Source organism: Staurois parvus, unplaced genomic scaffold, assembly GCF_062004578.1.
Source record: "Staurois parvus isolate SC_StPar_1 unplaced genomic scaffold, SC_StPar_1.0 ptg000283l, whole genome shotgun sequence".
In the NCBI taxonomy this organism is placed as follows: Eukaryota; Metazoa; Chordata; class Amphibia; order Anura; family Ranidae; genus Staurois; species Staurois parvus.
Genome location: NW_028318079.1, coordinates 4,971,806 through 4,997,187, shown reverse-complemented (window position 1 = coordinate 4,997,187; position 25,382 = coordinate 4,971,806). Strand labels below are relative to the sequence as shown.

The window sequence follows — 25,382 nt, the reverse complement described above, 5'->3', positions numbered from 1 at the left end:
TGGAGTTTTCGCCAGAAATAAAAGTGAGGTAAAAACCTCAAATGGGGACACCTGTTTTGGTTACAACTGTCTAAAACAGTGTTTCTCAACCTTTTCCAGTCAAGGCACTCTTTAAAATTAAGCACAATCTTGAAACACCGCATTCTAAAATGTAAAAAACTGAACTAATAGCTTTACACAATGCAGGTTCCACACACGGAGGATGTGTGCATGCTGCACAATGAAACTTGTGGCTTTGTGTAACAAAAAAAGCAGGTTTGACCCACCTGTTGGTTTGTACATTATTTTTGGGGAATTTGGGGTAATTTCTAGGCATTTGCCAAATCACCCCTGAAGATCCCAGAAGGCCTAGGCACACTGGTTGAAAAAGTTTGGTCTAGAAGGTGAATTCCTCTCTCTTCCTAATGTGTCTGTGGAACAGGAAGTGAAAGTGTTAATAAACCAGAAAGCAAACATTTAATATATTGCAGCTTACCAATTCTTAGATGTGATGCACTAGTTTTCTTTTTAGGCTTTCTTTCTTTCTTTCTTTTATTTTCATCTAGTGATCTGGCCAGTAAGTCTGTTTTTTTAACAGAACAAGCTCTCTTACAAATATATCAGTTAAAGTGTTGAGACAAACCATTTGCTACTGACAAGGGTACTTACAATGGTCAGCTTTTTTAAATTCATATAAAACATTTATCCTAGAAAAAAAAACAACTGTTTTTGTAACTGTTTGTGTAACTGCAGTGTTAGCTGGAGCTTGGCTTCAGGCTGTTAATGTATTTAAATCCACCAGTACACCTAACACTCCCCTTCCCCCTAGATGGACAATGCTGCTTTACAAATGTGCCCTAATGCTCCTTCATTCAGAGTGAAGGCATTCTAATACAGGAGGTGTGTTACTGGCCAGATCACCAGTTGAAAACAAATGGAAAAAAAGCCTAAATAGAATAATAAAGGTGACAATTGTAAGTACACTTGTTAGCGGTAAATGGTTTGCCTCAACACTCTTAACTGATAGATCTGTAAGAGAGCTTGTTATTTTGCAAAAACAGACTTACTGGCCAGATCACTAGATGAAAATAAAAGATAGAAAACCTAAAAAGAAAATGAAGGCAGCCACCACATCTAAAGATTGTAAATATGCAATATAATTTTTGGTTTTGGGTTTCATACCGCTTGAAAGAAAAGCTACCCAACTAGGCAAAGAATAATGTGGAAAGAATATTTAGTAAGGACCCCCCTCAATCCTATGATCATACCACTCCATTTTGGAAATGCTCTTCATAAAGACAAATAAGTAAACATTGATGCTGCCACTCCAACAATTGCTTCTATTATCCAGGAAGAACTTGTTACTAAAATGGGTAATTTGAAAATCTACCCCTAACTGAGTTTCAGGAAAGAGAAGAGTGGAGGTGTTACATTAGTCCAGTGTTTCTCAACTCCAGTCCTCATGGACCCCCAACAGGTCATGTTTTCAGGATTTCCCTCAGATGAAACAGCTGTGGTAATTACTAAGGCAGTGAAACTGATCAAATCACCTGTGCAAAATAATGGAAATCCTGAATGACCTGTTGGGGGTCCATGAGGACTGGAGTTGAGAAACACTGCATTAGTCTGATGTGCAACACAAGCACTTTTATCAAACTTAGGTACTGTATGTGTGAGGCTCATTTTGCATTGCTCAGATTCAGAACCTGGACAGCTCCTTGCTGAATCTACAGATGCATTCTACCTAAAGTGGACATTCACTTTCCTTTTCTGCTATATATAAAATATTGTTCCCTCCTTTCTCCTTTCACATAAATGCAAGCATTTTTTTAATCATTTTTAATTTAATGAAATAGCTGGTGCTTCTGCCTTTTTGCCTAGCGTAGTCCAGCTGCCAGCAGCCACCTGGGATATCCATATCATGCATCCCAGCAGGTTTTGGGGCAATCTAGGACAGATTTAGATGCATATACATGTTATCAGGGGGTTAGCTGCATGAATCCAGAAGAGACAGCTTGCCCCCTGAAGGCGTACAAGATGAAGATGGCAGCGCAGGACCTGGCCTGTAGGAGAAGAGGGATACAGGAGAAGAGAACAACATTGGATAAGCTGGGCTTGTAACTATGTTTATGCAGCATGCAACGTACAAAAGAGGTAAAGGGCACATTAAATGTATTATTTTTGTAGAGAGTAAAGTTCCTGTGTAAGGTAGTCAGTTCGAAGTGAAATTGAAATTGCTGGCTTCTGCTTCTGAAAATATAACTTGAAAGTCATATTGACTCTTACATAGGGAAGCTTGCTATGTGCTGTTCAGGCTTCGTTTACCATAATGGCACACGAGCAAGCCTAGGGTAACAAACCTTAATATTTTTCTCTTCTTTTTTTCTTTCTTCTGCTCACCTATGGACATTGGTGTCTAAATTCAGTAAATGAACTACAGGGGATGGGGCGTGCAGCAAATGTTGACAGGAGTCAAAAGACTCACTATAATTCACAAAACATCTCTCTTTTCTCTATCATCTTGATTTCTGCAGTTACACATAGATATGGACATAAAGCACACTTCATGCTTCCTTCTAACGTATATTTTTGCACTAGAACTTACTAAAAGAATTGCATGAGACAAGGAGCGGAGGATATACAGTAGGGTGCAATCATTCAGGTGTCATCATTCACACTGTCTAACACAGCACACAGACTATATCAGTCTTTCTCAACCTTTTCACAGGAAACCTTGAACTAAATTTTTGGTCTCAGAGAACCCTGCTAAAAATGACTATATCTACAACTCTGTCAGGAGTGTCTAGCACTCCTGCTCATCAAGCTGCTGGCCTCATTTCAGCATCCTGGTTTTGGCTGTGATACATTCTCCCTGTCTGTCTGTCTGTCTGTCTGTCCCCCTGCAAGGTGATTGATATGGCCAGTCTCTGGGTGGAGACCATACCTGATTTAAGCCAGCCAAGCCTACAGTATCATACTTGTGACACTGTGTGCAATACATGCTCAAGCTCCCTGTCTTTCTGTCCTGCTCTGCTGCTTGGATTCCCCTGTTTATGACCTCAGATACCATCAGATATCAACTATTCTCTGAGCTCTGCCTGCCTTTTGACTACAGATTGGACCCTGACTACTCCGAATCTTGCCTGTCTTGTACCTGGAATGTCATTGAACCACTCTGCCTGTCTGTAAACCACAAGTACATGTTTGCTGTGCTCAGTTCAAGCCTGCCCCAGCGTGGTAGCCAGGCACTACGAGGCAACCGAGTACAGATAGGCCTGCTTGCCTTATAGTAAAGGGGGCTGCTATAAGTGAAGAACACAGAAGCCAGCTATAGTGCCTGATCACCTGCATTAGGGGTAAGTGTAACAAACTCTTGATACATTAGTGTGATGGTCACTAGGAATCATGCTCCAAACACTTACGGTCGTTGAGAAAAATTACCCCCCTACAGATAGCTTGTACCCCCCGGCTTGTTTCTGACCCGACTCTGATTACTCTCCTGCTCCTGGTTCCTGACTTCGGCTCTGCTCCTGACCTTGGCTTCTCCTACTGATTCTGTACCTCGCTGCCCGATTGTTGATGACCTTGGCTTCCTTTGACCCTGCTCCTGTTCTGTGTCCTGACTACCTACTTGCTCTGCTGCACATCAGGCATTACCCAGAACCTGCTCTGTCTGCTACTACAGTATTCTAATCAGGGGATACACTGCCTTTCCAGGCCATCATTTGCAAGAGCCGCAAGCAACAACACTGGCGCTCTTGTCCCCCTGGTCCCTAGACTCCCTCTGTTCCAATCTCAGCGGGGTCAGGGCTAGTGACACAAGTGAGGCCGACCTTGTCAATTCAGTCTTCTATCAGGTACGTGACATCATGTGGTCAGATGAGACCAAAGTAGAACTTTTTGGTCTAAACTTCACTCGTCGTGTTTGGAGGAAAAAGAAGGATGAGTTGCATTCCAAGAACACCATCCCTACTGTGAAGCATGGGAGTGGTTACATCATGCTTTGGGGGTGCTTTTCTGCAAAGGGGACAGGATGACTGCACTGTATTAAGGAGAGGATGAATGGGGCCATTTATTGTGATATTTTGAGCAACAACCTCCTTCCCTCAGTCAGAGCATTGAAGATGGGTTGTGGCTGGGTCTTCCAACATGACAACGACCTGAAGCACACAGCCAGGTTAACCAAGGAGTGGCTCCGTAAGACGCATATCAAGGTTCTGGAGTGGCCTTGCCAGTCTCCAGACCGAAATTCAATAGAACATCTTTGAAAGGGAGCTGAAACTCAGTGTTGCTCAGCGACAGCCCCGAAACCTGACAGATCTAGAGGAGATCTGTGTGGAGGAGTGGGCCAAAATCCCTGTTGCAGTGTGTGCAAACCTGGTCAAGAACTACAGGAAACGTTTGACCTCTGTAATTGCAAACAAAGGCTTCTGTACCAAATATTAACACTGATTTTCTCAGATGTTCAAATACTTATGTTCAGCAGTGCAAGACAAATAAATTCTTTAAAATCATACAATGTGATTTCCTGAATTTTTTTTTTAATTCTGTCTCTCAGAGTTGGAATGCACCTACAATGTGAATTTCAGACCCCTCCATGATTTCTAAGTGGGAGAACTTGCAAAATCGCAGGGGGTTCAAATACTTCTATTCCTCACTGTATATGACAGAACTGCTCAAGAATGGAAACATCTGTAGTTGGCGAACTGGTGCAGGGTACTGAAATGAATTCTCATGCATCCCATGCACTAGGTCATAGGCACAGTCACATGACCCATAGCAAAAAATACATAAGGATTTGTCACTTGGTCCTGTACTGGCCCACTGACTTTATGCACACTTCCCTGACTGTGCAGCTTTGTCACAAGCAAAAATACCCACAATTACTCATGTCAGAGCACTGAGCTGCCAGTGGCCTCTTTAACGCTCTATTGACCTTGTCAACTGTTTGGCCTGTATCTCTGTTTGCTTACTGGCATCTATTTGGTTTTTTTGGTTTTTTTTGCTGTAATTTTTCTAGGTTTCTAATCCCCCCTTTCCCCCATTACCTATCCTGCCTAACCTCTGTAAAGAAGATGTCTATACTTCCCCATTTTTAGTCCACTCCGGCCATATGATCCCCTATGTCTGTGAGTGCAGCTACAAGAGAGAAGAGGAAGCACTCAATAATGGCTAGGAATTACAAGAGCTGTGACATCACTGACAGACTCTTATGTCCCAGCCATTGTTAGCACTCCCTCTTCTCCAATGCAGCTGCTTCTCACTGACATAGAGCTGCTGGATCATATGGCCAGGCCAAGAAGGACCAAAACTAGGTAAGTATACCCATCTTTTTTTACACAGGTTAGGCAGGATAGGTAGTAGGAGGGTGATGGGAACATTTTTAAGCCTAATGAGTGTTATGCTGAAGTTCCACTTTAAATTGGTATCAAAACCCAAAACCAAAAATGTATTATATTACAGCTTACCAATCATTACATGTAGTGGCTGCCTTAGTTTTCTGTTTTAGACTTTTTCCCTCTGTTTTCACTTCCTTTTGAATTTAATACCGTTTTAAATACTCATTTTAAAGTGAAGCTAGCAGGCCCCTGTGGTAAAAGAACCTATGTCTCTACCTGCTGTTACAAAACCATACTGGGGCTGGAAGAAGGAGAGGAACAACACCTGGGATTTGTTCAGGACTAAGTAAGATTTGGTTGAGCGGAAGTTATTTTTGCCATCGTAGCTAGAAGCCTGTATTTGCTTTATTTTCCATTCAGGTGGAAAAAAATCATGTTTTGTTTAAGAATTGCACATTTGTTGCCTCTAAGATGAGTCTGATTATATATATATATATATATATATATATATATATATACACACACACAGCTCAAAAAATTAAAGGAACACTTTTTAATCAGAGTATAGCATCACGTCAATTAAACTCCTGGAATATTGATCTGGTCAGTTAAGTAGTAGATGGAGTTGTTTATCAGTTTCAGCTGCTTTGGTGTTAATTAAATTAACAACAGGTGCACTACATGGGCAACAATGAGACAACCCCCAAAACAGGAATGGTTTTACAGGTGGAGACCACTGACATTTTTTTCCCTATGCATATTTTCTGACTGTTTTTCATTAGTTTTGCATTTGGTTGGGGTCACTGTCACTACTGGTAGCATAAGGCGATACCAGGACCCTACAGAGGTGGCACAGGCAGTTCAGAATGTTTGTTGTGTCTCCCAGCACAGTCTCAAGAGCATGGAGATTCCAGGAGACAGGCAGTTACACTAGGACAGCTAGACAGGGCCGTAGAAGGTCCTTAAGCCAATGGCTGGTATCTGCTCCTTTGTGCAAGGAGGAACAGAATGAGCACTGCCAGAGCCCTACAAAATTACCTCCAGTAGGCCACTGGTGTGAATGTCTCTGACCACACAATCAGAAACAGACTTCATGAGGGTGGCCTGAGGGCCCCACGTCCTTTAGTGGGCCCTGTGCTCACTGCCCAGCTCCATAGAGCTGGTCTATGGAGGGATGCACAGACCTCTACAGGCTAGAAAATGGTACCCTGACTGCTATTAGATATCAGGATGAAATTCTTGGACCTACAGTGGGGATCGAAAGTTTGGGCACCCCAGCTAAAAATTTGTATTAATGTGCATAAAGAAGCCAAGGAAAGATGGAAAAATCTCCAAAAGGCATCAAATTACAGATTAGACATTCTTATAATATGTCAACAAAAGTTAGATTTTATTTCCATCATTTACACTTTCATAATAACAGAAAACAAAAAAATGGCGTCTGCAAAAGTTTGGGCACCCTGCAGAGTTAATATCTTGTATTGCCCCCTTTGGCAAGTATCACAGCTTGTAAACGCTTTTTGTAGCCAGCCAAGAGTCTTTCAATTCTTGTTTGAGGTATCTTTGCCCATTCTTCCTTACAAAAGTCTTCCATTTCTTTGAGATTTCTGGACTGTCTGTCACGCACTGCTCTTTTAAGGTCTATCCATAGATTTTCAATTATGTTGAGGTCAGGAGATTGTGAAGGCCATGGCAAAACCTTCAGTTTATGCCTCTTGATGTAATCCCCCGTGGATTTCGAGGTGTGTTTAGGATCATTATCCATTTGTAGAAGCCATCCTCTCTGTAACTTCAGCTTTTTCACAGATGGCATCAAGTTACCATCCAAGATTTGCTGAAATTTTATTGAATCCATTTTTCCTTCTACTCGTGAGATGTTCCCAGTGCCAATGGCTGCAACACAACCCCAAAGCATGATTGATCCAACCCCGTGCTTAACAGTTGGACAGAGGTTCTTTTCATTAAATTCTGTGCCCCTTCTTCTCCAAACGTACCTTTGCTCATTCCGGCCAAAAAGTTCAATTTTAACCTCATCGGTCCACAGAACTTGTTTCCAAAATGCATCAGGCTTGTCTATATGTTCATTTGCAAAGTTCAAACGATGATTTTTGTGGTGAGGATGTAGAAGAGGTTTTCTTCTGATGAATCTTCCATGAAGACCATATTTGTACAAGTATCTCTTTATAGTGGAATAGTGTACCACAACTCCAGTGTCTGCCAGATCTTTCTGGAGGGATCGTGCAGTCAAACGTGGGTTTTGAATTGTTTTTCTCACAATCCTGCGAGCTGTTCTGTCTGATATTTTTCTTGGTCTTCCAGATGTTGCTTTAACTTCCACTGTTCCTGATGACTGCCATTTCTTAATTACATTCCGAACAGAGGATATTGACATCTGAAAACGCTTTGCTATCTTCTTATAGCCTTCTCCAGCTTTGTGAGCGTCAACTATTTTCAGTTTCAGTTTTCTAGACAACTGCTTAGAAGAACCCATGGTGCTGATTGTTGGGGCAAGGTCAGATGAGTCTGGGCATTTAAAACCTTTGAGATTGACATAACCTGGTCTTCCCAGACGATGATTGAGAACAATCCATGACACTGGCAGGTCTCAGCTTTGCAAAGGGGGCAGTGCATGCTATAAATTCTGCACGGTGCCCAAACTTTTGCAGACGCCATTTTTTTGTTTTCTGTTATTTTGAAAGTGTAAATGATGGAAATAAAATCTAACTTTTAAAATAAATAGTGTAGCGCTAATAATACTAACAATTACGTGTTAAAATGCACAAACTCTATATACATCCCCTACATATATATATCCAAGGTGATAAATCAATACATAAATAATAAAATAATTGTGTCATACGTGAATTCCCTCACTGGGAATATTTTGTGAAAAAAGTGACAAACACACTCCTATTTGCACATTGTGAAACAATATGTATACTGGTGCACAAAATTAGTGAACAAATAATCAATTCAAAAAGTCCAAAATGATATAATAATAGTAATACGATAATTTGTGATGATCCTCACACTTCACTCTTCATGCAAGAATATATAATGTGCCGTATACGTGGTACACACGTGCCAATCCTTTACCAGCCAAAATACCCCCTCACCTCCTTCATTAGACCCCACAGGGTCAACACGCTTTGAGGATCAAGTGATCCTATCAGAATGGGTCCCTCTCAGGCTTTCCCCTCACGTCTCCAGCCTCCAACAGACTAACAGCCAGCTCCTCACAGGATCATGATAAGACACAAGCAGAGACCCTCCATAGTGCAACCGGTTTTTATTGCATCAAATTTAAAACGACAATAAGTATTACAGTCACATTTGCCCACGAGTTTTCCAGCTTTTTACCACATGCTATGGGTGTACTGCATGGGTGTACTCAACAGGGTGATCCAATATGGCCCCCACGCCGGAAATGACGTCACCGGAAGCTTCTCCTTCTCCCCATGTACGTGGATATATATATGTAGGGGATGTATATAGAGTTTGTGCATTTTAACACGTAATTGTTAGTATTATTAGCGCTACACTATTTATTTTAATTGATCATTCACTTACTTGGGTATAAGTTTGGTGTCGGCAGCTTTTGAAGGATAAGATTCCATTTAAGCGCAGGAGGTTGTTTTTGGAATTTTTTCAAATCTAACTTTTGTTGACATATTATAAGAATGTCTAATCTGTAATTTGATGGCTTTTGGAGATTTTTCCATCTTTCCTTGGCTTCTTTATGCATATTAATACAAATTTTTAGCTGGGGTGCCCAAACTTTCGATCCCCACTGTATTGTCAGACCCTATGCTGGTGCAGTGGGTCCTGGGTTCCTCCTAGTGCATGACAATGCCCAGTCTCATGTGGCAAGAGTATGCGGACAGTTCCAGGAGGATGAAGGAATTGATACCATTGAATGGCCCCCACACTCGCCTGACCTAAATCCAATAGAACACATCTGGAATATGATGTTTTGGTCCATCCAACGCCACCAGGTTGCACCTCAGACTGTCCAGGAGCTAAGTGAAGCCCTGGTCCAGATCTGGGAGGAAATACCCCATTGCATCCCTGTGTTAATAACACCCAGCAATACAATGAGACAGAAGTTTGTACTGTATATCCCAAAGACCCAACACAACACCAAACCACAAGCAAAGTATCTTGGTATATGTACTGCATTGTAGTGAGGATGAAAAAATATGTATATTGGGGAGATGTAACAACCCTTTTAACAAACAGGAGGACACATTCTACAAGTCAAGACTCATCAATCAACCTACATTTAAAAAAAAGGATATTCTTTCCAGTACAGTGAAGATGTCATCAGTGTCAAACTGGAACAATCATCACAAAACAGGGAAAGGGTTCTAGACAACATCTATCTTCACCAAATGCTGACTGCTGGGATTTAACAACATTCCACACCTGTAGCTATTCAAATTGGAGAATAACATCTATGCAGACTTCTTCATCAAGAATGGGATTATGTAACCAGAACAGGATGACTCTACAATTTTCACAGCTCTTGGATAACCAACATCTTCACATTCCATGGACAGTGAATTAAGGTGTCTGTGCTACCTGTGTAGCTGTAAATGCAGAGTTATCTTCCTAACACTCATTGGAACTGAAGAAATGCCTTGGAAAAGATATGAAATATCTTCAGCATTACTGTATAAGTCCAGCTGAGTGTGACTAACTACTACTATATGCAGTAATACAGTGTTCATTCATTGTGTGAGCCCAACCTAATAAAATAGCACCTTTGAACCCCTAAAATTAAAACAAATGAACTACTAAAAAAAAACCACATATAAAAAAGACTCCATATGATGCTTTGATGTGTCCAACAAAGACAGCATATAGGCAAATATTTCTAAGAACCATTTTATTATAGCTAATTTTTAATTTGAGAAACCAATTAGATTATTCCTGTTGTTAGTGCCATTCTGGAGCACCATGTAAGAACTCTTTGGTGTAATAATATCTTCTGTAAATGAGGCAAAGCTGCTGGAAAGATCTATTTCTATAGGTTGGACATGAAAGCAAATACTGTGCCTGTCTTCTCCATCACAGTAGTAACCATTGCTAATTCGACAGGTTAATGAGATACATCTCTGCATGGCTCCTTATATTCACCTGCACTGTCAGATTCTTGGGGTTGTCTTCCTGGCTTACACCCACTGGCTCATCTGCAGGAGCTCTTATTTCTTTAATTGCTCTTTTCTGTATAGCACACAGCAAAATAATGGTAAGATACACAAGTGGAGAGGTTAGAGGAACTACAAGTCCTTGAACATCATACCAGTCATTTTAAGAGTATAAAGTCCCCAAATTTCTTTAATTTTCACTTTGAAATTACTGTTTTTTTTATTATTCATAAGTATTGGTGGTTGCTATGGGAAAATTGCAGTTTTCTTTTTGCAAAATAATTACAAAGAAGTTAATGCAGTCACAATTTCTGATTTACAGGACTAAAAGTTCAACAGTGGATGCAAAGAAAGCTATTCAAAAGCTTACAGAAACATAAGTGGATGAAAAAGGTATTGAAAAAAATGTTAAAGTTGAATGTCTGCACCAAAGCTTTAAAGAAAATCAAACTTTAACATTGCCTTGTAGGTTCCAACTAGTTTTAGCATTCTCAAAATGTCAATTACCTTGTTATACTGTATTTCTAGGAATGCACTGATATACACAGGTGCCCAGTAAGGGCTCGTTCACACCATGGTGCAGAGACATCAGTTTTTCTGCATGCGTACAACAAAATCAATTGTTATCTATGTGCCCTGTTCACACCAAAACACTGGTATCACATGCAGATTTTTTTCTGCACAGGAATCTGCAACATGTATAAAACTCATTGCAGCTCACATGAAAACTGATGTAAACTGACCTGTCTCTGCCAGTGAATTCGGAGCGTCAGTTTGTATCGGTTTTCTGCACATATGGTGCGAATGAGGCCTAAGGGTCCTTTCACATGGGCATTCCATTTTTTTCATCAGTTCAGTCACATTTCCTCATCAGTTTACGTCAGGTTTTACATCAGTTTTTCATCAGTTTCTACATCAGTTTTTTTTACATCCACTGCTTATGCAAAAAAGGACTGTTTCATCCATTGCAAAATGCAGACTTGTTCCGTTTAAAAACAGACCTGAAAGGAAGAGGCCAAAAAATTGATGCAAATGGATGATGTTCGTTTTTCATCTGTTTTTCAATAGAGATGCATTGATCTCTGTTTTTCATCCATCAACAGATGAATGAAAAACAGACAAATGGAATGCCCATGTGAAAGGGGCCTTAAGGGCCAGAAAAGCATTTAAATGGATGGCTACCTCTCCAAGGACGAACCATTTGGGAAGCTCCAAGTGCCTGCTAAAAGAGAAGGCCAGTCGAGCACAGGGCTAGTGGGGAGAGGGTGAGCACAGCTGTTGGGAAAGGAAGATGGGGCAACAGGGACAGGAAGTCATGCACAAGGGCTCTTGAGATGAGAAGCCAAGTGTAAGGGCTCATGTACACGGGACATTTGGAGAACACTTCTGAATGCTGGAAATTGACAGCAGGAAAACGCAGATGAAAAAAATGTCTATTTTGCGGCGTTTGCATACTGCGTTTATTATTATTATTACTATTATACAGGATTTATATAGCACCAACAGTTTGCGCAGCGCTTTACAATATAAGGGAGACAGTACAATTACAATACATTTCAGTACAGAAGGAATAGGAGGGCCCGGCTCATGGAGCTTACAATCTAAAGGAAGGGGGAGGTGATAAAAAAAGGTGATAGCTGCGGAGGATGATCTGGCGGAGGTGACTCAAGTACAGTTCTTAGGTGGAGGTGGAGTAGGCTTCTCTGAAGAAGTGAGTTTTCAAAGATCGCCTAAAGGCAGACAGTGTGGGGGCTGACCGGACATGCTGTGGTTTATGCGCGTTTATGTGCATTTGCATTTAGAAGCATTTTTTAAAGATAAGCACAGGAGAACCTCCCAAATGCTGAGAATGCACTGAAAAGTGGTAAATTATTAACTATTGCAGACTGTTTCAGCGTAATACAGAGAGTAGAAGCAGAGACAGCAGTATGTGTTGACATTAGCTAGGTGTGAGTTATTAACATTTCTTTTGTTTCCAAGGGTGGGAAAGGTGTCTGGTGGAGTGAGTCATTAAGGTCATCTGGCAGAGGGTCTTCATGAGGAAGTTGAGGTGTGAATGGTCATTAACATATCTTTTGTTTCCAAGCTTTGGAGAGGTCTGAGGTGTGAATTGGTCATTACAATGTGTGACAAGCTTGGTAGAAACATCCTGTGTTCAGTGTTTTGTCCATCTGAGCACCTTGAAAATGCTTTGCATGCATTTTTCATGATGAAAAAAGGTTCTGGACAGCATCGGGAACTGGAAGAGTTAAAAAAAAAATTCAAACGCAGATGCTTATAAACACGATTTGCCGCTTTTACAAGCGTTTTCTGTTTGAAACACTGATAAAATCGACGTCTGAATGCAAGTTTGTTGCGTTAAAAAAAACCGACTGTAAACTCAACTGCCTGTAAACGACTGTAAACAAAGATGTGTACATGGACACATAGGAAACATTAGGGAGAGTTCAGGTGCTGAAAAAAACGCTGAACAGCTCCTAAACGTGAGTTTATCAGCTGCAGTGTACATGATCCCTAAGAGACATCTGTGAAGGTTTTCATTTATCCAGGTCATGGTAAAGCCAAAAGCTTGTGTGGATGGACTTATTTGGATCAGACAGGTTTTTCTTTCCCAAACAAGTCTACAGGAATACAAAAATGGATTGAAGCAGGTCAGAATAAGGTCAACTGCAGGTCAAATACACCTGTCCATTGACACACACAGTGCGGCTCAGCCCAGCCTCCCACTCTCTGCTCACAGGATTTGACTAACAGCACCAGGAGCCAATGGCTCTGAGCCAAGCTTGTGAGAGCAGGGAGAGAAAAGAGGAAAGAAGACCAGCAGACAGGCACAGTGCTGGATCAATACAGGACTTAGGTAAGTGTTTGGGGGAAGGGCACAGCAGATGGCAAAATGTTTTTACCCAGCACTATGTACAATGGCATTTGAATGTATTGGGTGCCACACTACCAGCACTTCTTACTTTGGTGAGTGTGAATGTCCCTCATGTGCTATTCTTACTCATTAGCTAGGACCAGAAACAATGAAAGAGACATTTTTCCTGCTCTGTGGTACTCTGTTTTAGTATAACTAGAACCAGGGCATTTTCTCAGTGGAGAACATGGGGGAATGCAGTTCTGGCACCTCCAGTACTAAATGTATGTAATGGCAAGAGGTGCTGGGTTGTGTTGGAAGGTCTCTTCTGCTGGCTGCCGGGGAATCTATTGTCTCTGGAGGGGATCTATTTTTGTGTGGCAGTCTATTGTTACCAGGGGTCAATTGTTCTTGAAAGGAATCTACTGTCGAGAGAATGGTCTAGTGTTTCTGGCTGCTGGAGAGTCTATTGATGGTAGCTGCTGGGAGATCTATTGTTGCTGCTGGGGGTCTATTGTGGTATTTTGTTGTGGGGGTCCCTTTTTTCTGGGGGAATCTACTGTTGCTGGGAGGTGGGTGGAACCAAGGGACTGTGATCGGAGGTGGGTAGGGGGGAGCAGTGACAAGAAATGACTCAGAAAGGGGGAGTTCCTGCACCTATTTTCTGAGAAAAAATGCCCTGCCCAGTACCGATAGCTAGAGGAGCAGGAAGACTTTAGTTGAGAAGAGGAGATTAAGGGGGGATATGATCAACATGTATAAATACATCAGTGGTTCATATAGTGAACTCGGTGTAGAGTTATTCACCCTGAGGTCATCACAGAGGACAAGGGAGCACTCTACATCTGGAGGAAAAGAAATTTAATCACCAAACACGGAAAGGTTTCTTCACAATAAGAGCTGTGAAAATGTGGAATAGATTACCTCAAGAATTGGTTCTAGCCAGCTCAGTGGATTGCTTTTAAAAAGGCCTGGATTCTTTCCTAGATACACAGAATATAACTGGATACTAACATTTATAGGTAAAGTTGATCCAGGGAATATCCAATTGCCTCTCGGGGGATCAGGAAGGAATTTTTTCCCCTGCAGGAGCAAATTGAATCATGCTTTGCTGGGGTTTTTTTGCCTTCCTCTGCCTTCCTTTCAGCTAGACTGACTATGTAACTATATGTAACTATGTAACTTTCTCTTGATGTCTACTGATTCAGTTGTAGGTGTGCAGAACCAGAGTGACCAGACTGCAAGTACACATACAAAATGCACAACCTGTTCGGAGAAGTGACAATGAAGATCTAGCTGGACTGGAGGAAGAGTAGGAGGAAGTCAACAACTTTTCAAAAGTATCTGAACAGAAAAACAAAAATGTAATATATTGCAGCTTGAAGTGATTAGCAGTTTACAGAAGGACGATAACACTTTTTCTGCTTTCAGTTCAGTACACAGGAAGAAACAAAGACATTGCAAAATCAACAGCTGTTTTCTAATGCAGCCACTACATCTTGGGACTGATAAGCTGCTATATACTAAATTTTTTGTTCTTGGATTTAGATATCATTTCATTATACATAGAGATGTATTACTGAAGCTTTTCAACAATATTTATGGAAGTTTGTGCAGTGCGACTGCCTTAGGCCATGCCATGTTGGCAATGAAGAAATCTGACGCGGTTCTCAAGGCTCAATATTGTATTTTGATTTTCACTCTCTATTCTCAAGTAAATCAGCCCTGTATACCTCAGTATATATGGAAATACATCCAAACACTGCCAATGCATTTAGCGTCCAAGGACGAGTCTGTTATATATCTGAGTGCAGTTCCATGGTTTTCTGAGACATGCCAATTATAAAATATACAGGCACAAATGAACTATTATTCTCATTTTCAAACTTTTATCCTATCAGGGAGCAGAATGACAAATGCAAACCACAATAGAAAGCATTTATTGTCTGCTTAGATGCAAATGTTTCTTTTCTACTTGCATAACTAACTGGAAATGAAGGACGGGCTCATACTGTCTTAATCTTTAAATGCCCATCAACCTTGTACACAATCCTGTCTGTTTATGCAGCAAAATGCTAAGGAGACAATCATCCTTGAAGCAGGCATTTTCATCGCTATGCAAAGTTGTTACATGCAGCCTCCCACAAGTACTCACCCTACACTGCTCAACAACATAAAAATATTTCCATTGTTTGTGGCCATTCCTATTGCTTCAGTTGCTTTTGAGATGATGATGAGGTTGCGTCAAGCTATGCTGGCTCTCATTTAAGAAACTGTTGTAATTTCAGAAGAGAATACAGCTAATGAACTGCTAACCAGGTAAGAGGGAAGCAGCTGTTTAAAGCCAAATTATAGTCCCTCCTTTTCTAAGCTTAAAGTGGATGTAAACCCTCACATATACCCAGGGAAGTGACTGGCCTCAGTCGGGGCCAGAGCTGGACTATTTTGCATCAGAGGCAAGACCAACTACTTGCACCCCCCACCTCCCAAAAAGATAAAACTTCAACAGTTTGTTGAAGTCTTAGTCTGTGCAGGGATGCTTTCATGCCAACATTAGCTCCGTGTGGAGACTAACTGGGGAGTTGGGAGGAATTGATGTTGCACGTAGCACAGCTTTCATGGCACCTCATTGGCTGCATACCTCTTGTTCACGTATTGGCTGAAGTTTGCAGGAGACGACTTTGTCTCCAGCTAACATCATACAATCCTATCTGGGGACTGTTACACCAGGACCCAGAAGTGACGTTATACACATTGCTTCTGGATCATGAACAGGAAGGGATGATAAGTGAACAGGTGTACCGGTGGCACACCATGCAGGTCCCAGGTCCATTGATAGGAGCGCGGTGCCTGGGAAGCATGGCAGGGCACAAGGGGGATGTGAAAGTGATCTGGAGACTCAACAGCTATTCAATCATTTTCACCTGACAGTCAGCCTGTCAGCTTTACACATTGAATGAGATGCTTCCTGTTCGTTCTTATTTACACTTGTGTTTGAGGTACACTAAAAATGTGCGGCTGAGCCACAATTTTACTGTCCCCCAACCACTCCCAATTATGCTGCAAAGGCACTGCCACCGTAGTATGGGAGCGGAGGCGTTTGCACAACACCCCACTACTATTGCCATACTACTCTCACACTGTCTCTTGAATGTAAACAGTGACCAGGGCAGTGGGCAACGTGCGGGAGGTGCTGAGTTAATGCACTCCCAGCACAAAACAGCGGGCTGGTTGTTTGCATATAGGTATGTGTGGCAGCACAACTTGAAAGTCCACCTTCATGCTGCCACAATTATGCATACAATTGGTGACAACAGGTACATTTCAGTAGAGAAATGTCAAGTTACCAGCCTGCAGGCCTTCATGCATCTCAGGACTGGATACACAGACATACACATTTATTTGTGGGTAAAACAGCTGCCATGCATGTATTTGTATGTATGTATTGAGTTCAGCTTCAGGAAAAACACAAATTAATATAAATAAAATGGAAAACACAAAAAAAAAATTCACCTCCAGTGCCTTTTTATGCCCTTCAAAAACTGCCTTTGTATACACTGTGTGCTCAATTATAATCTGCGACAATTTTGCTTTCTGTATTTTCTAAAAAGAGCAACGTTAATGTATTTATTGTGTCTAACAGTTTTTCTCTCACCCAAGAGCGAAAATTATTCCTTTTGATTTCTTAATGGTTTCTAAATAATGAAAGCGTTGTTAAGAAACAAGCAAACACATTTATTGGTTTGGACGCAGCAGCCCAATGGGAACTCTAATAATGCCCATTCAGTCATGTTGCCATCTAATGCATGACAACTATTAAAGCCCAACTATAGCCAAACATTTTTCTTTAAAGAGATCTTGTCACCAAACCATTCTTTTCAACAACAAACCACCCATAAGATCATATATGCATTTAACATATTTTATGTAATTTCCGTGTAAATGTCTCTCTTGTGTTGAAATTCAAATGCCCTGGGACTGTTCCTGGGTACCACCATCTTGGATGTGATGTTATTAGCCCCAGCAGATTCACAAATGTCACTCAAGTGACATTCCCCTCTACCCATAGCCCTTTTTAGCTATTCCCCACTACCTACCCACCCTCTTACTACCTACCCATGACAATGACAATCTGCTCCATCGCTTGCATTCCTTCACAAAAATGCTTTCAGAGCTGGACATGCCTATGCTATAAGGCTAGGTTCAAACTAGCTAACGTTTTGGAAAGTGATCTGCGGCGGAGTGCGGCTAAGCAGCCACTGTCAGGCATTCAGGAGACGATCCTGCAACCTCCTGAATGCCTGTTTTTTTAAATAAAATATATATTTAAAATTTATAATGGGGCTAATGCAGCCCCATTGATAGGCAGTGCTCCCTGTCAACTCGTTGGCATGTAAAATTTAAGCTGGCCATGTAGATTTTTGGATGAGAATATTCATACGAAAAGTTGTACAAACATTTTTTGAACATTCGGTAAATGGACTAATGTCGTTCGAAAATTGTCTTTTCTTTTTAGCATTCGAGTTTAAAATGAATGAACGATAACCACATATACTGGCCAAAAATTTGTTTGATCGAGAAAAGTTTTCCTTCCTGCCCCTTTGCATTTTCCCTTCACTGTGGTCGAAAATAAACATCTATTTGACCCCACTAATGATTAGGAAATCAAACGAATATTTTTTAAACTAAAATTTTTTAACTAAAGTCTATACATGTATGGCCAGCTTTACAGATGCTGTGACACAAAGCATCATGGCCACAGCACCACAGAACCACCTCCTCTGACTGTGTTTTATTATGTATTGTCACAGTGCGAGTTTCTTTCACTACATGGAGTTTAAGAAATTAAGGTAGAAATGACACAATATTCTGAATCTTGCAGTCTGAGAAGCTCCAGTGAGTTTATTGTGAACAGAGAAAACTGTGTTATAAGTTTTCTCTGGGTTTGGTAGTTCCAGATCAGGTCCTGAAGCTTGAAAGTTCCAAAGTATCTTGGGTGGGACGGATCCTTCAAACTTGTGTCCAGGTCCAGGCCTGCAGCCTGTGTGAGTAAAGGGTTTGTCGGTGGTGTGCAGGGCCATTAAAAACTAAGTCTGAGAATAGTTTAAGGGAGTTGCTTCCACTTGCAGACAGAGCCCTGTCAGGACAGCTGTGTGTTCTGAATTCCTTGCCCAAAGACTGGGAAAGTCAGGACAGATATGCGCAAGGGTCTCTAAGGTCGATAAAGCAGAGGCGGCTAGCAGTACAGCCTGTACAGTAAGGTGCTGCAACCAAGCTTGAGTGAGCCTGAAGAACCTGTGGTCTGTGGTACCAGAACAGCGGTGCTGCTGACAAGAGACCCTAGTAGTTTGTATGTTTCGGTGTTTGTGTTTTTGCTGAAACTAGAAAATCCCGTGTGGAATTCTTTGTTGGAACTTTGCCTTTTCCTAATAAAAGTGGGCTGCCATGCCCTTAAAGTGAAGTTCGTGTTGACATGTCTCACTAAAAAATTAATCTACCGCTCTGTTTCTAATTTACATATCACAGTATTTTTAGGCAGGTGGCCAGGGGTTGGTAAAACTGCCTGTTTTTACTGCCTTCATGAAAGAGGCCTAAGTCCTCATAGACTTAATTAGGGCTATATGTCAAGGATCTCCATGCTGCTGCTGTGAAAATTAAGCAGCTGGGATTGGGGGGGCGAGGGAATAATGCAGATTAACGGCAGTGTACATTTAGGTGAAAAACATAATCGGTACATCTCTGCAATACAATCACATTCCCTTTAAAAATACCGCAGATATTTACAGATAGTTGGGATTTTACTGGATTTCTAGCAGATCAGCATACTGTATATCTTTCTGTACTTGCAGTGTTATTAAGGAAAAATACATGAAGAAATATATTGCAGAGATATAACATACGTATATACATACACACACTATATTGTCAAAAGTGTTGGGCCGCCTGCCTTTACACGCACATGAACTTTAATAGCATCCCAGTCTTAGTCTTTAGGGTTCAATATTGAGTTGGCCCCGCCCTTTGCAGGTATAACAGCATAAACTCTTCTGGGAAGGCTGTCCACAAGGTTTAGGAGGGTGTCTATGGGAAGGTTTGACCATTCTTCCAGAAGTTCATTTGTGAGGTCAGGCACTGATGTCAGACAAGAAGGCCTGGCTCATAGTCTCCGCTCTAATTCATTCATCCCAAAGGTGTTCTATGGGGTTGAGGTCAGGACTCTGTGCAGGCCAGTCAAGTTCCTCCACCCCAAACTCACTCATCCATGTCTTTATGAACCTTGCTTTGTGCACTGGTGGGCAGTCATGTCGGAGCAGGAAGGGGCCATCCCCAAACTGTTCCCACAAAATCGGGAGCATGAAATTGTCCAAAATGGCTTGGTATGCTAACACCTTAAGAGTTCCTTTCACTAGAACTAAGGGGCCAAGCCCAAACCCTGAAAAACAACCCCACACCATAATCCCCCCTCCAACAAACTTTATACTTTGCACAATGCAGTCAGACAAGTACCATTCTCCTGGCAACTTCCAAACCCAGACACATCCATCAGATTGCCAAACAGAGAAGCATAATTCCTCACTCCAGAGATCACATCTCCACTGCTCTAGAGTTCAGTGGTGGCATGCTTTACACCACTATATCCGATGCTTTGCATTGCACTTCATAATGTAAGGCTTGGATGCAGCTGCTTGGCTATGGAAACCCATTCCATGAAGCTCTCTATGCACTGTTGTTGTGCTAATCTGAAGGCCACAAGAAGTTTGGAGGTTTATAACTATAGACAGTTGAAAACCTATCACGGTACCACACTTGAATTCACTGAGCTCCTGAGAGTGACCCATTCTTTCACAAATGTTTGTGGAAGCAGTCGGCATGCTTGGTGATGGATTTTATACAACTGTGGCCCTGGAGGTGATTGGCACACCTGAATCCAATATAGTTTGTGTATATATATATATACATCTACACACACACATACATACATATATATATATATATATATAAATATATACTTTTTCAATTTTACCCGGACGTACAGTATATTGTAAAGTTCTATCTTGAATTCTATAATAGTATAAGTGAGGAAGGATGCTGTTGTTGCTAACAGCAACCCATGGAATTTTATATATCTTATTTTAAACCCTACTCTAAAAAACGGATGGTTGGTATTTGGGTAATTGTTATGGGCAGATCCTTAATTGTGTGCTTTCTTACCTCAATTAAAAATAAATGTTTAAAAAAAGAAAAACATGTAGATTTTCTGTGTCCTATATCGCTAAGTAGTGACTTTCAGTCAGTCCAAGAAAGAATTCTGTACTTTTGCTGTATGGGCTGTTGTGTTTCTCTAAACAGATGGCATGTACATGGTATCCCCTGGGAAATCTTGGAATATACTGATGCCTTGGAAATGACAATTAAATTAGCTTAATTACTTCATGTCGACTTGATAAGTCACTGTATCCAATGCAAAATCTGCCAGTTGCAATTAATGGCTAGTAGTACTAATTCAATTGATGAAGTGTCTCCTTTGTGGGAAGAATGGAGTTATTTCAGTGACTTACAGTAGTTCGGCAGAAAAGTCTTGTCCTAGCGGGATGTACAGCTGCAGGATCAGAAACCTCTGGATCAATCCAACTGAGGATGATAAACAAGAGATAAAAATAAAAGAGCATTCAGTGTTAATGTGATCAGCCCGAATATGTAATAATGCACTGTATATTCAGAAGCACATTTATAAGCAACAGATGTCTATGCAAATCCACAGGAATGTTTTAAAGTGCAGCTGTGTTTGCTGCAAACATCCAGTCTTGTTAAAGAAAAAAATGTATTCAAGATACTGTATGTACAGGCTTACCTCCATACAGCTGCTATAGCAGGAGACACCAGAGTTTTACCTACTGCACTTGGCAATCTAAGAGACTTGGTTAGACATGCCACTCTCTTCCTCAGCTCTTCACGTCTTCTGAGGACACTTGTGGTGAGGGGTATGGCTGAAATTCATTTATGCCAGTGTAGAGCACTGAAGCAGGAACTGTATTTCCAGTAAAATATTAAGGTATTTTGAGGCACTTCCCAGCGATTCCCAGCAAAAGTCAGTTAAAATAATAACATAAATCAACACAATACCATAAAGAAACAAAAAAAGTGTGAGAATGTATTTTTAAACCCAGTTTTAATTGAAAAAAAAAAAACAAACTCTTAGGTATTTAGACCAAAAAACAGCTCTAGCTGCAATGCTCACCTCCTCTTTGATACTATTCTCCGCAGTAATTCCTTTCCGCCACAAAGGTGTCCTCATCCTCAGTCTTTCAGGTTGGATGACGCCCATCATCATTCAATCTGGAAGATTCAGGACCCTTTCACACGGGCATTCTGTTTTTTTCATCAGATCCGTCACGTTTTTTCCAAGAAAAAACCGACCAGTTCACATCAATTTTTCATCAGTTTACGTCAGTTTACATCCGTATTTATAAGATTTTTCATCCGTTTACATCCGCTTTTTGCCTGTTTACATCCGTTTTCCGTCAGTTCCATTTTTTTTTACAGAACAAAAATAGGGGTTTCTTCCATTCAAAAAAACGGATGCTAACGGATGCGAACATTAACAGATGTAAACAGATGATCATCGGTTTACATCCGCTAGTCCACAGAAATACATGGGTGTCCATTTTTCATCCGTAAACGGACAGATGGAAAATGGACATACGGAACGCCCGTGTGAAAGGGGCCTAAGAAAATCCTGTGAGTGCACTATTCTTTGGACCCACTCCTGAGAAGATATTAATATGGTGTCCTGCACTCACATGCAATGCAGCAGACAGTTTTAACTGAACAACTTCCACCATTGGAGAAGATTCAAAGAAGAGAGAGGACCATGTGTGTCACTTGACCAACCTGAAAGTATATATATATATATATATATAGATATAGATAGATAGATAGAAAGATAGATAGATAGATAGATAGATAGATATCAGCTTAGAGGGGCTCTATAGGGGTGGGTGAAGCATGCCATGGCAAATAACAAGGGCACACAGACCTCGTCCAGACCTCAGGGAAGCATTGATGATAGAAACATGAGAACTGCCATGGATGACTTAATGACTTAGGATTCCTGCTCCATCATTCTGGTCCTGGCTTCACTACCTAGCGAGCAAGTGATTTGCACAAAGCAAGCCTCTTTATGTCAGCATTTAAGCAGGTGCAGTGCAGCCTCCTAGCTGTAGATGGTGTTGTTTCACAGCTCTGCTACAGGAGGAGAATGGAGGATAAGAAGAACCTTGTTCTTCTGCAGCCTCTGTACTTGTCATCAGGGTAGCAGTTGTCTGATTGGATGCTATAACCCTAGATGACCCTGGCAGCCATCTTTAGTGAAGGCATTGCATATAAAAAGCACTGACTCGCTGCTTTTGGCACACATTTTGCTTATGGCTAAGCCAAGGTCAGGAATCTTCTTTATGGGGAGAGTGTTTCCAGCATAGGGAGAGGTTCCAGAGCAGGAGGGACAGAACAAGGTCTGTTTCTAGAGCTACTGAAGGGAACCTTTCTGCTAGTAGCGTTGAGCAGCACACTGCCAAACAGCCTCCCCCTGCATCAGGTGCTGCTCATCTCTCTGCAGTTATAGTATTACCTTCTATGAAGTATTGCTGCCAGTCTGAGCCACTGAATAGACTCTGTTACTGTACATTGGAATGTGTTTGACAATACAGTTCCAACAAATCCAAACACTGTGCATTCCCTGTGGGGTGCATACCAACTGTGCCACTGCAGCCTACAAGAGGAATGTGATCTCTTATGTATATCCACTTTTAGTGCCGGTTCACATATATGCGGTTTGAAGCACATCCAATCCGCATGATGTGAAAAACATTGCTTCCTATGGTGCCTGTTCACATATGTTTTGTGCACTGACGGTGCAGATTCAGTGTGGTTTGAAAAAGAGTCATATGCGATTTCTGAGCAATGCCTTCAGGTTCAGATGCAGATTACAGGCTATTCACTTCTATGGGAACCGATTCTAAACCGCATATGTGTGAACAGGATAAAATTCTGATCTAATCCTGTGTTGAACCCAATGCACACCTGACATGAACCGCTGAACCACTACTGTGTCAGCTGTGAAACCTGAACTTCAATCCGCACCACACGCGTGTGAAACAGCTCTTAGGTGTCACTTCCTGATGCAGGTTCAGGTTTCAGGATTAATTCTTCTAATGACAGAAGCAACCAAAAACACAAAATGTGAATTTGTTTTTCATGGCGGTTTGCTCTGCACAACAGAAAAGGGTTAAACTTTATGTGGACTCAAAAGAATGAGAGAGGAGTTGAGGATAGGCTGAGAGTCTGTGTCCTTCTCGGGATAATTTGTTCTTCATCTGTCACGCACACACCTCAGTACATCGCAAGTTACAAGATGTATCAAGAGCCATTTGAGATTATTATAGCACTTAAGAATCTACAGACGTACAAAGAAAAATATTGCAGGGACTATCTGACAGCAGTAAAAGGCTGCTGTGGAGACCAGAGCCATTCATGATCAATGAATCTTTTTCAGAAGAGGATCCAATGCTAGTATTGTACATTATGAGTCCATAATAACATTCTAGACAATACAGTATATAAATCAAATTAGAACAGGCAAATAGTGGCTACAGATAAAGGAGATATACTTGAACAAACGACACAAAAAAATTAACATGGCTTATTCATGTTTTTTTTTAAATCTGAGTTAATGCAGATTTTCAGTGAAAGCAAAAAAAAAGAGTCAGCGGCTGCAAAAACTAACTGCTGAATTTTAAAAAACGGACACTTCCGTGTCCCTCTATCCCACGTCCCCCCCCAACCCGCAGCCCGTTTCACTGGCCGCCCTGTGTTCCCAGCGCCGGCATCTTCAGTGTGGGCACATGGCTTCACAGCCGGGTGCTCACTGCACATGAGTGAGTAGAGCTGCGCTTTAGGGTACCCACTCCCCCAAGGTGCCAATCTTTAACAGGGAGCAGGGGACCAGTCCTTAACCTCCCTAGCGGTCTGATTATGTCCATATTTCTGTGCTCAAAGCGGTACATTTTTTTGCATGGAAATATGTATTTTGTTATTGTAGGCCTGTATTTTTTAGGAATAACTCACTGAAATTTGCCCGAACAAACAGTCTAGTAAACATCCCGGGTATGATACAATTTGAAACACGAAATCATAAATTATAATTTAATAAATAATCATAAAAAATAATAATATAATAATAATAAATTTAATTCAATAATATAATCAAACCAAAAACATTGAAATTTGAAATATAGCGCCAAGTTCGCACATCGCTGAGCAAAGTCGCAAAATCATTTTCAGTGTCTGATGAGGAATTTCCCCCCCGAATCATTATCACTCAATTCTGCAAGTGGTTCTGATTTACTATCGCTGTTCTCTAGCTGGTCTAAAACCGCTTTTGACCTAAAGGGACGTTTTTTGGACACCATGGACGTTTCTTAGTTTCCAGGCAGAAAGAACAGTAAATATGCAGGCAGGGCACAGGACAAAGCAGTAGGGACAAAATGTATGTGAAATGGTTTGATACAGGAATGTTTTACTATGAGATTTTAGTGTATTGAGTGAATGCCACTTTTTGTCATTTTCAAATTTCCCGCCAGTTCCATCCCCGTACGTCCTGACACTCGCAGGGGACGGAACCCAGATGACAGATGCCGGCATCCGCCGGAGGACATTGCCGGGGACGCTGCAGGGGGGACATCACGGGAGCGCAGGACAAGGTAAGTGAAGAAGAGATCCCGGAGCAGCGCCGCATGGTAAGCCCGAGTGTGGCCCGAATGAAAAAGTCCCAAAATTTTGAAAAAACATGTTTTTCTTATAAAAATTTTCATAAATTTCATCATAACTCTTGGCCAAAATGTATTCAGTTATCTTTTTAGTAAAAGAAAAATAACCCAGATTAGTTTATAACCAAAAATTATAAATTTTTAACATTTTTTTTACATTTTTAAAAACATGGTTATATTATTATTTATGTTTTTTATACACTGATTGCTTTTACACCCATAAAGGCTGTAAAAG

The 25,382-nt window shown here is 41.2% G+C and overlaps 1 protein-coding gene across 1 annotated transcript in view; it reads right to left on the bottom strand.

The window, feature by feature from the left end:
* Window positions 1-25,382, bottom strand: part of CFAP20DC (CFAP20 domain containing) — a 361,123-nt gene that overhangs the window by 319,285 nt on the left and 16,456 nt on the right. Inside the window, exon 4 of the mRNA XM_089682005.1 lies at window positions 20,882-20,954. Coding sequence (XP_089538131.1) covers window positions 20,882-20,954 — 73 coding nt within the window. The remainder of the gene's footprint in view (window positions 1-20,881; window positions 20,955-25,382) is intronic.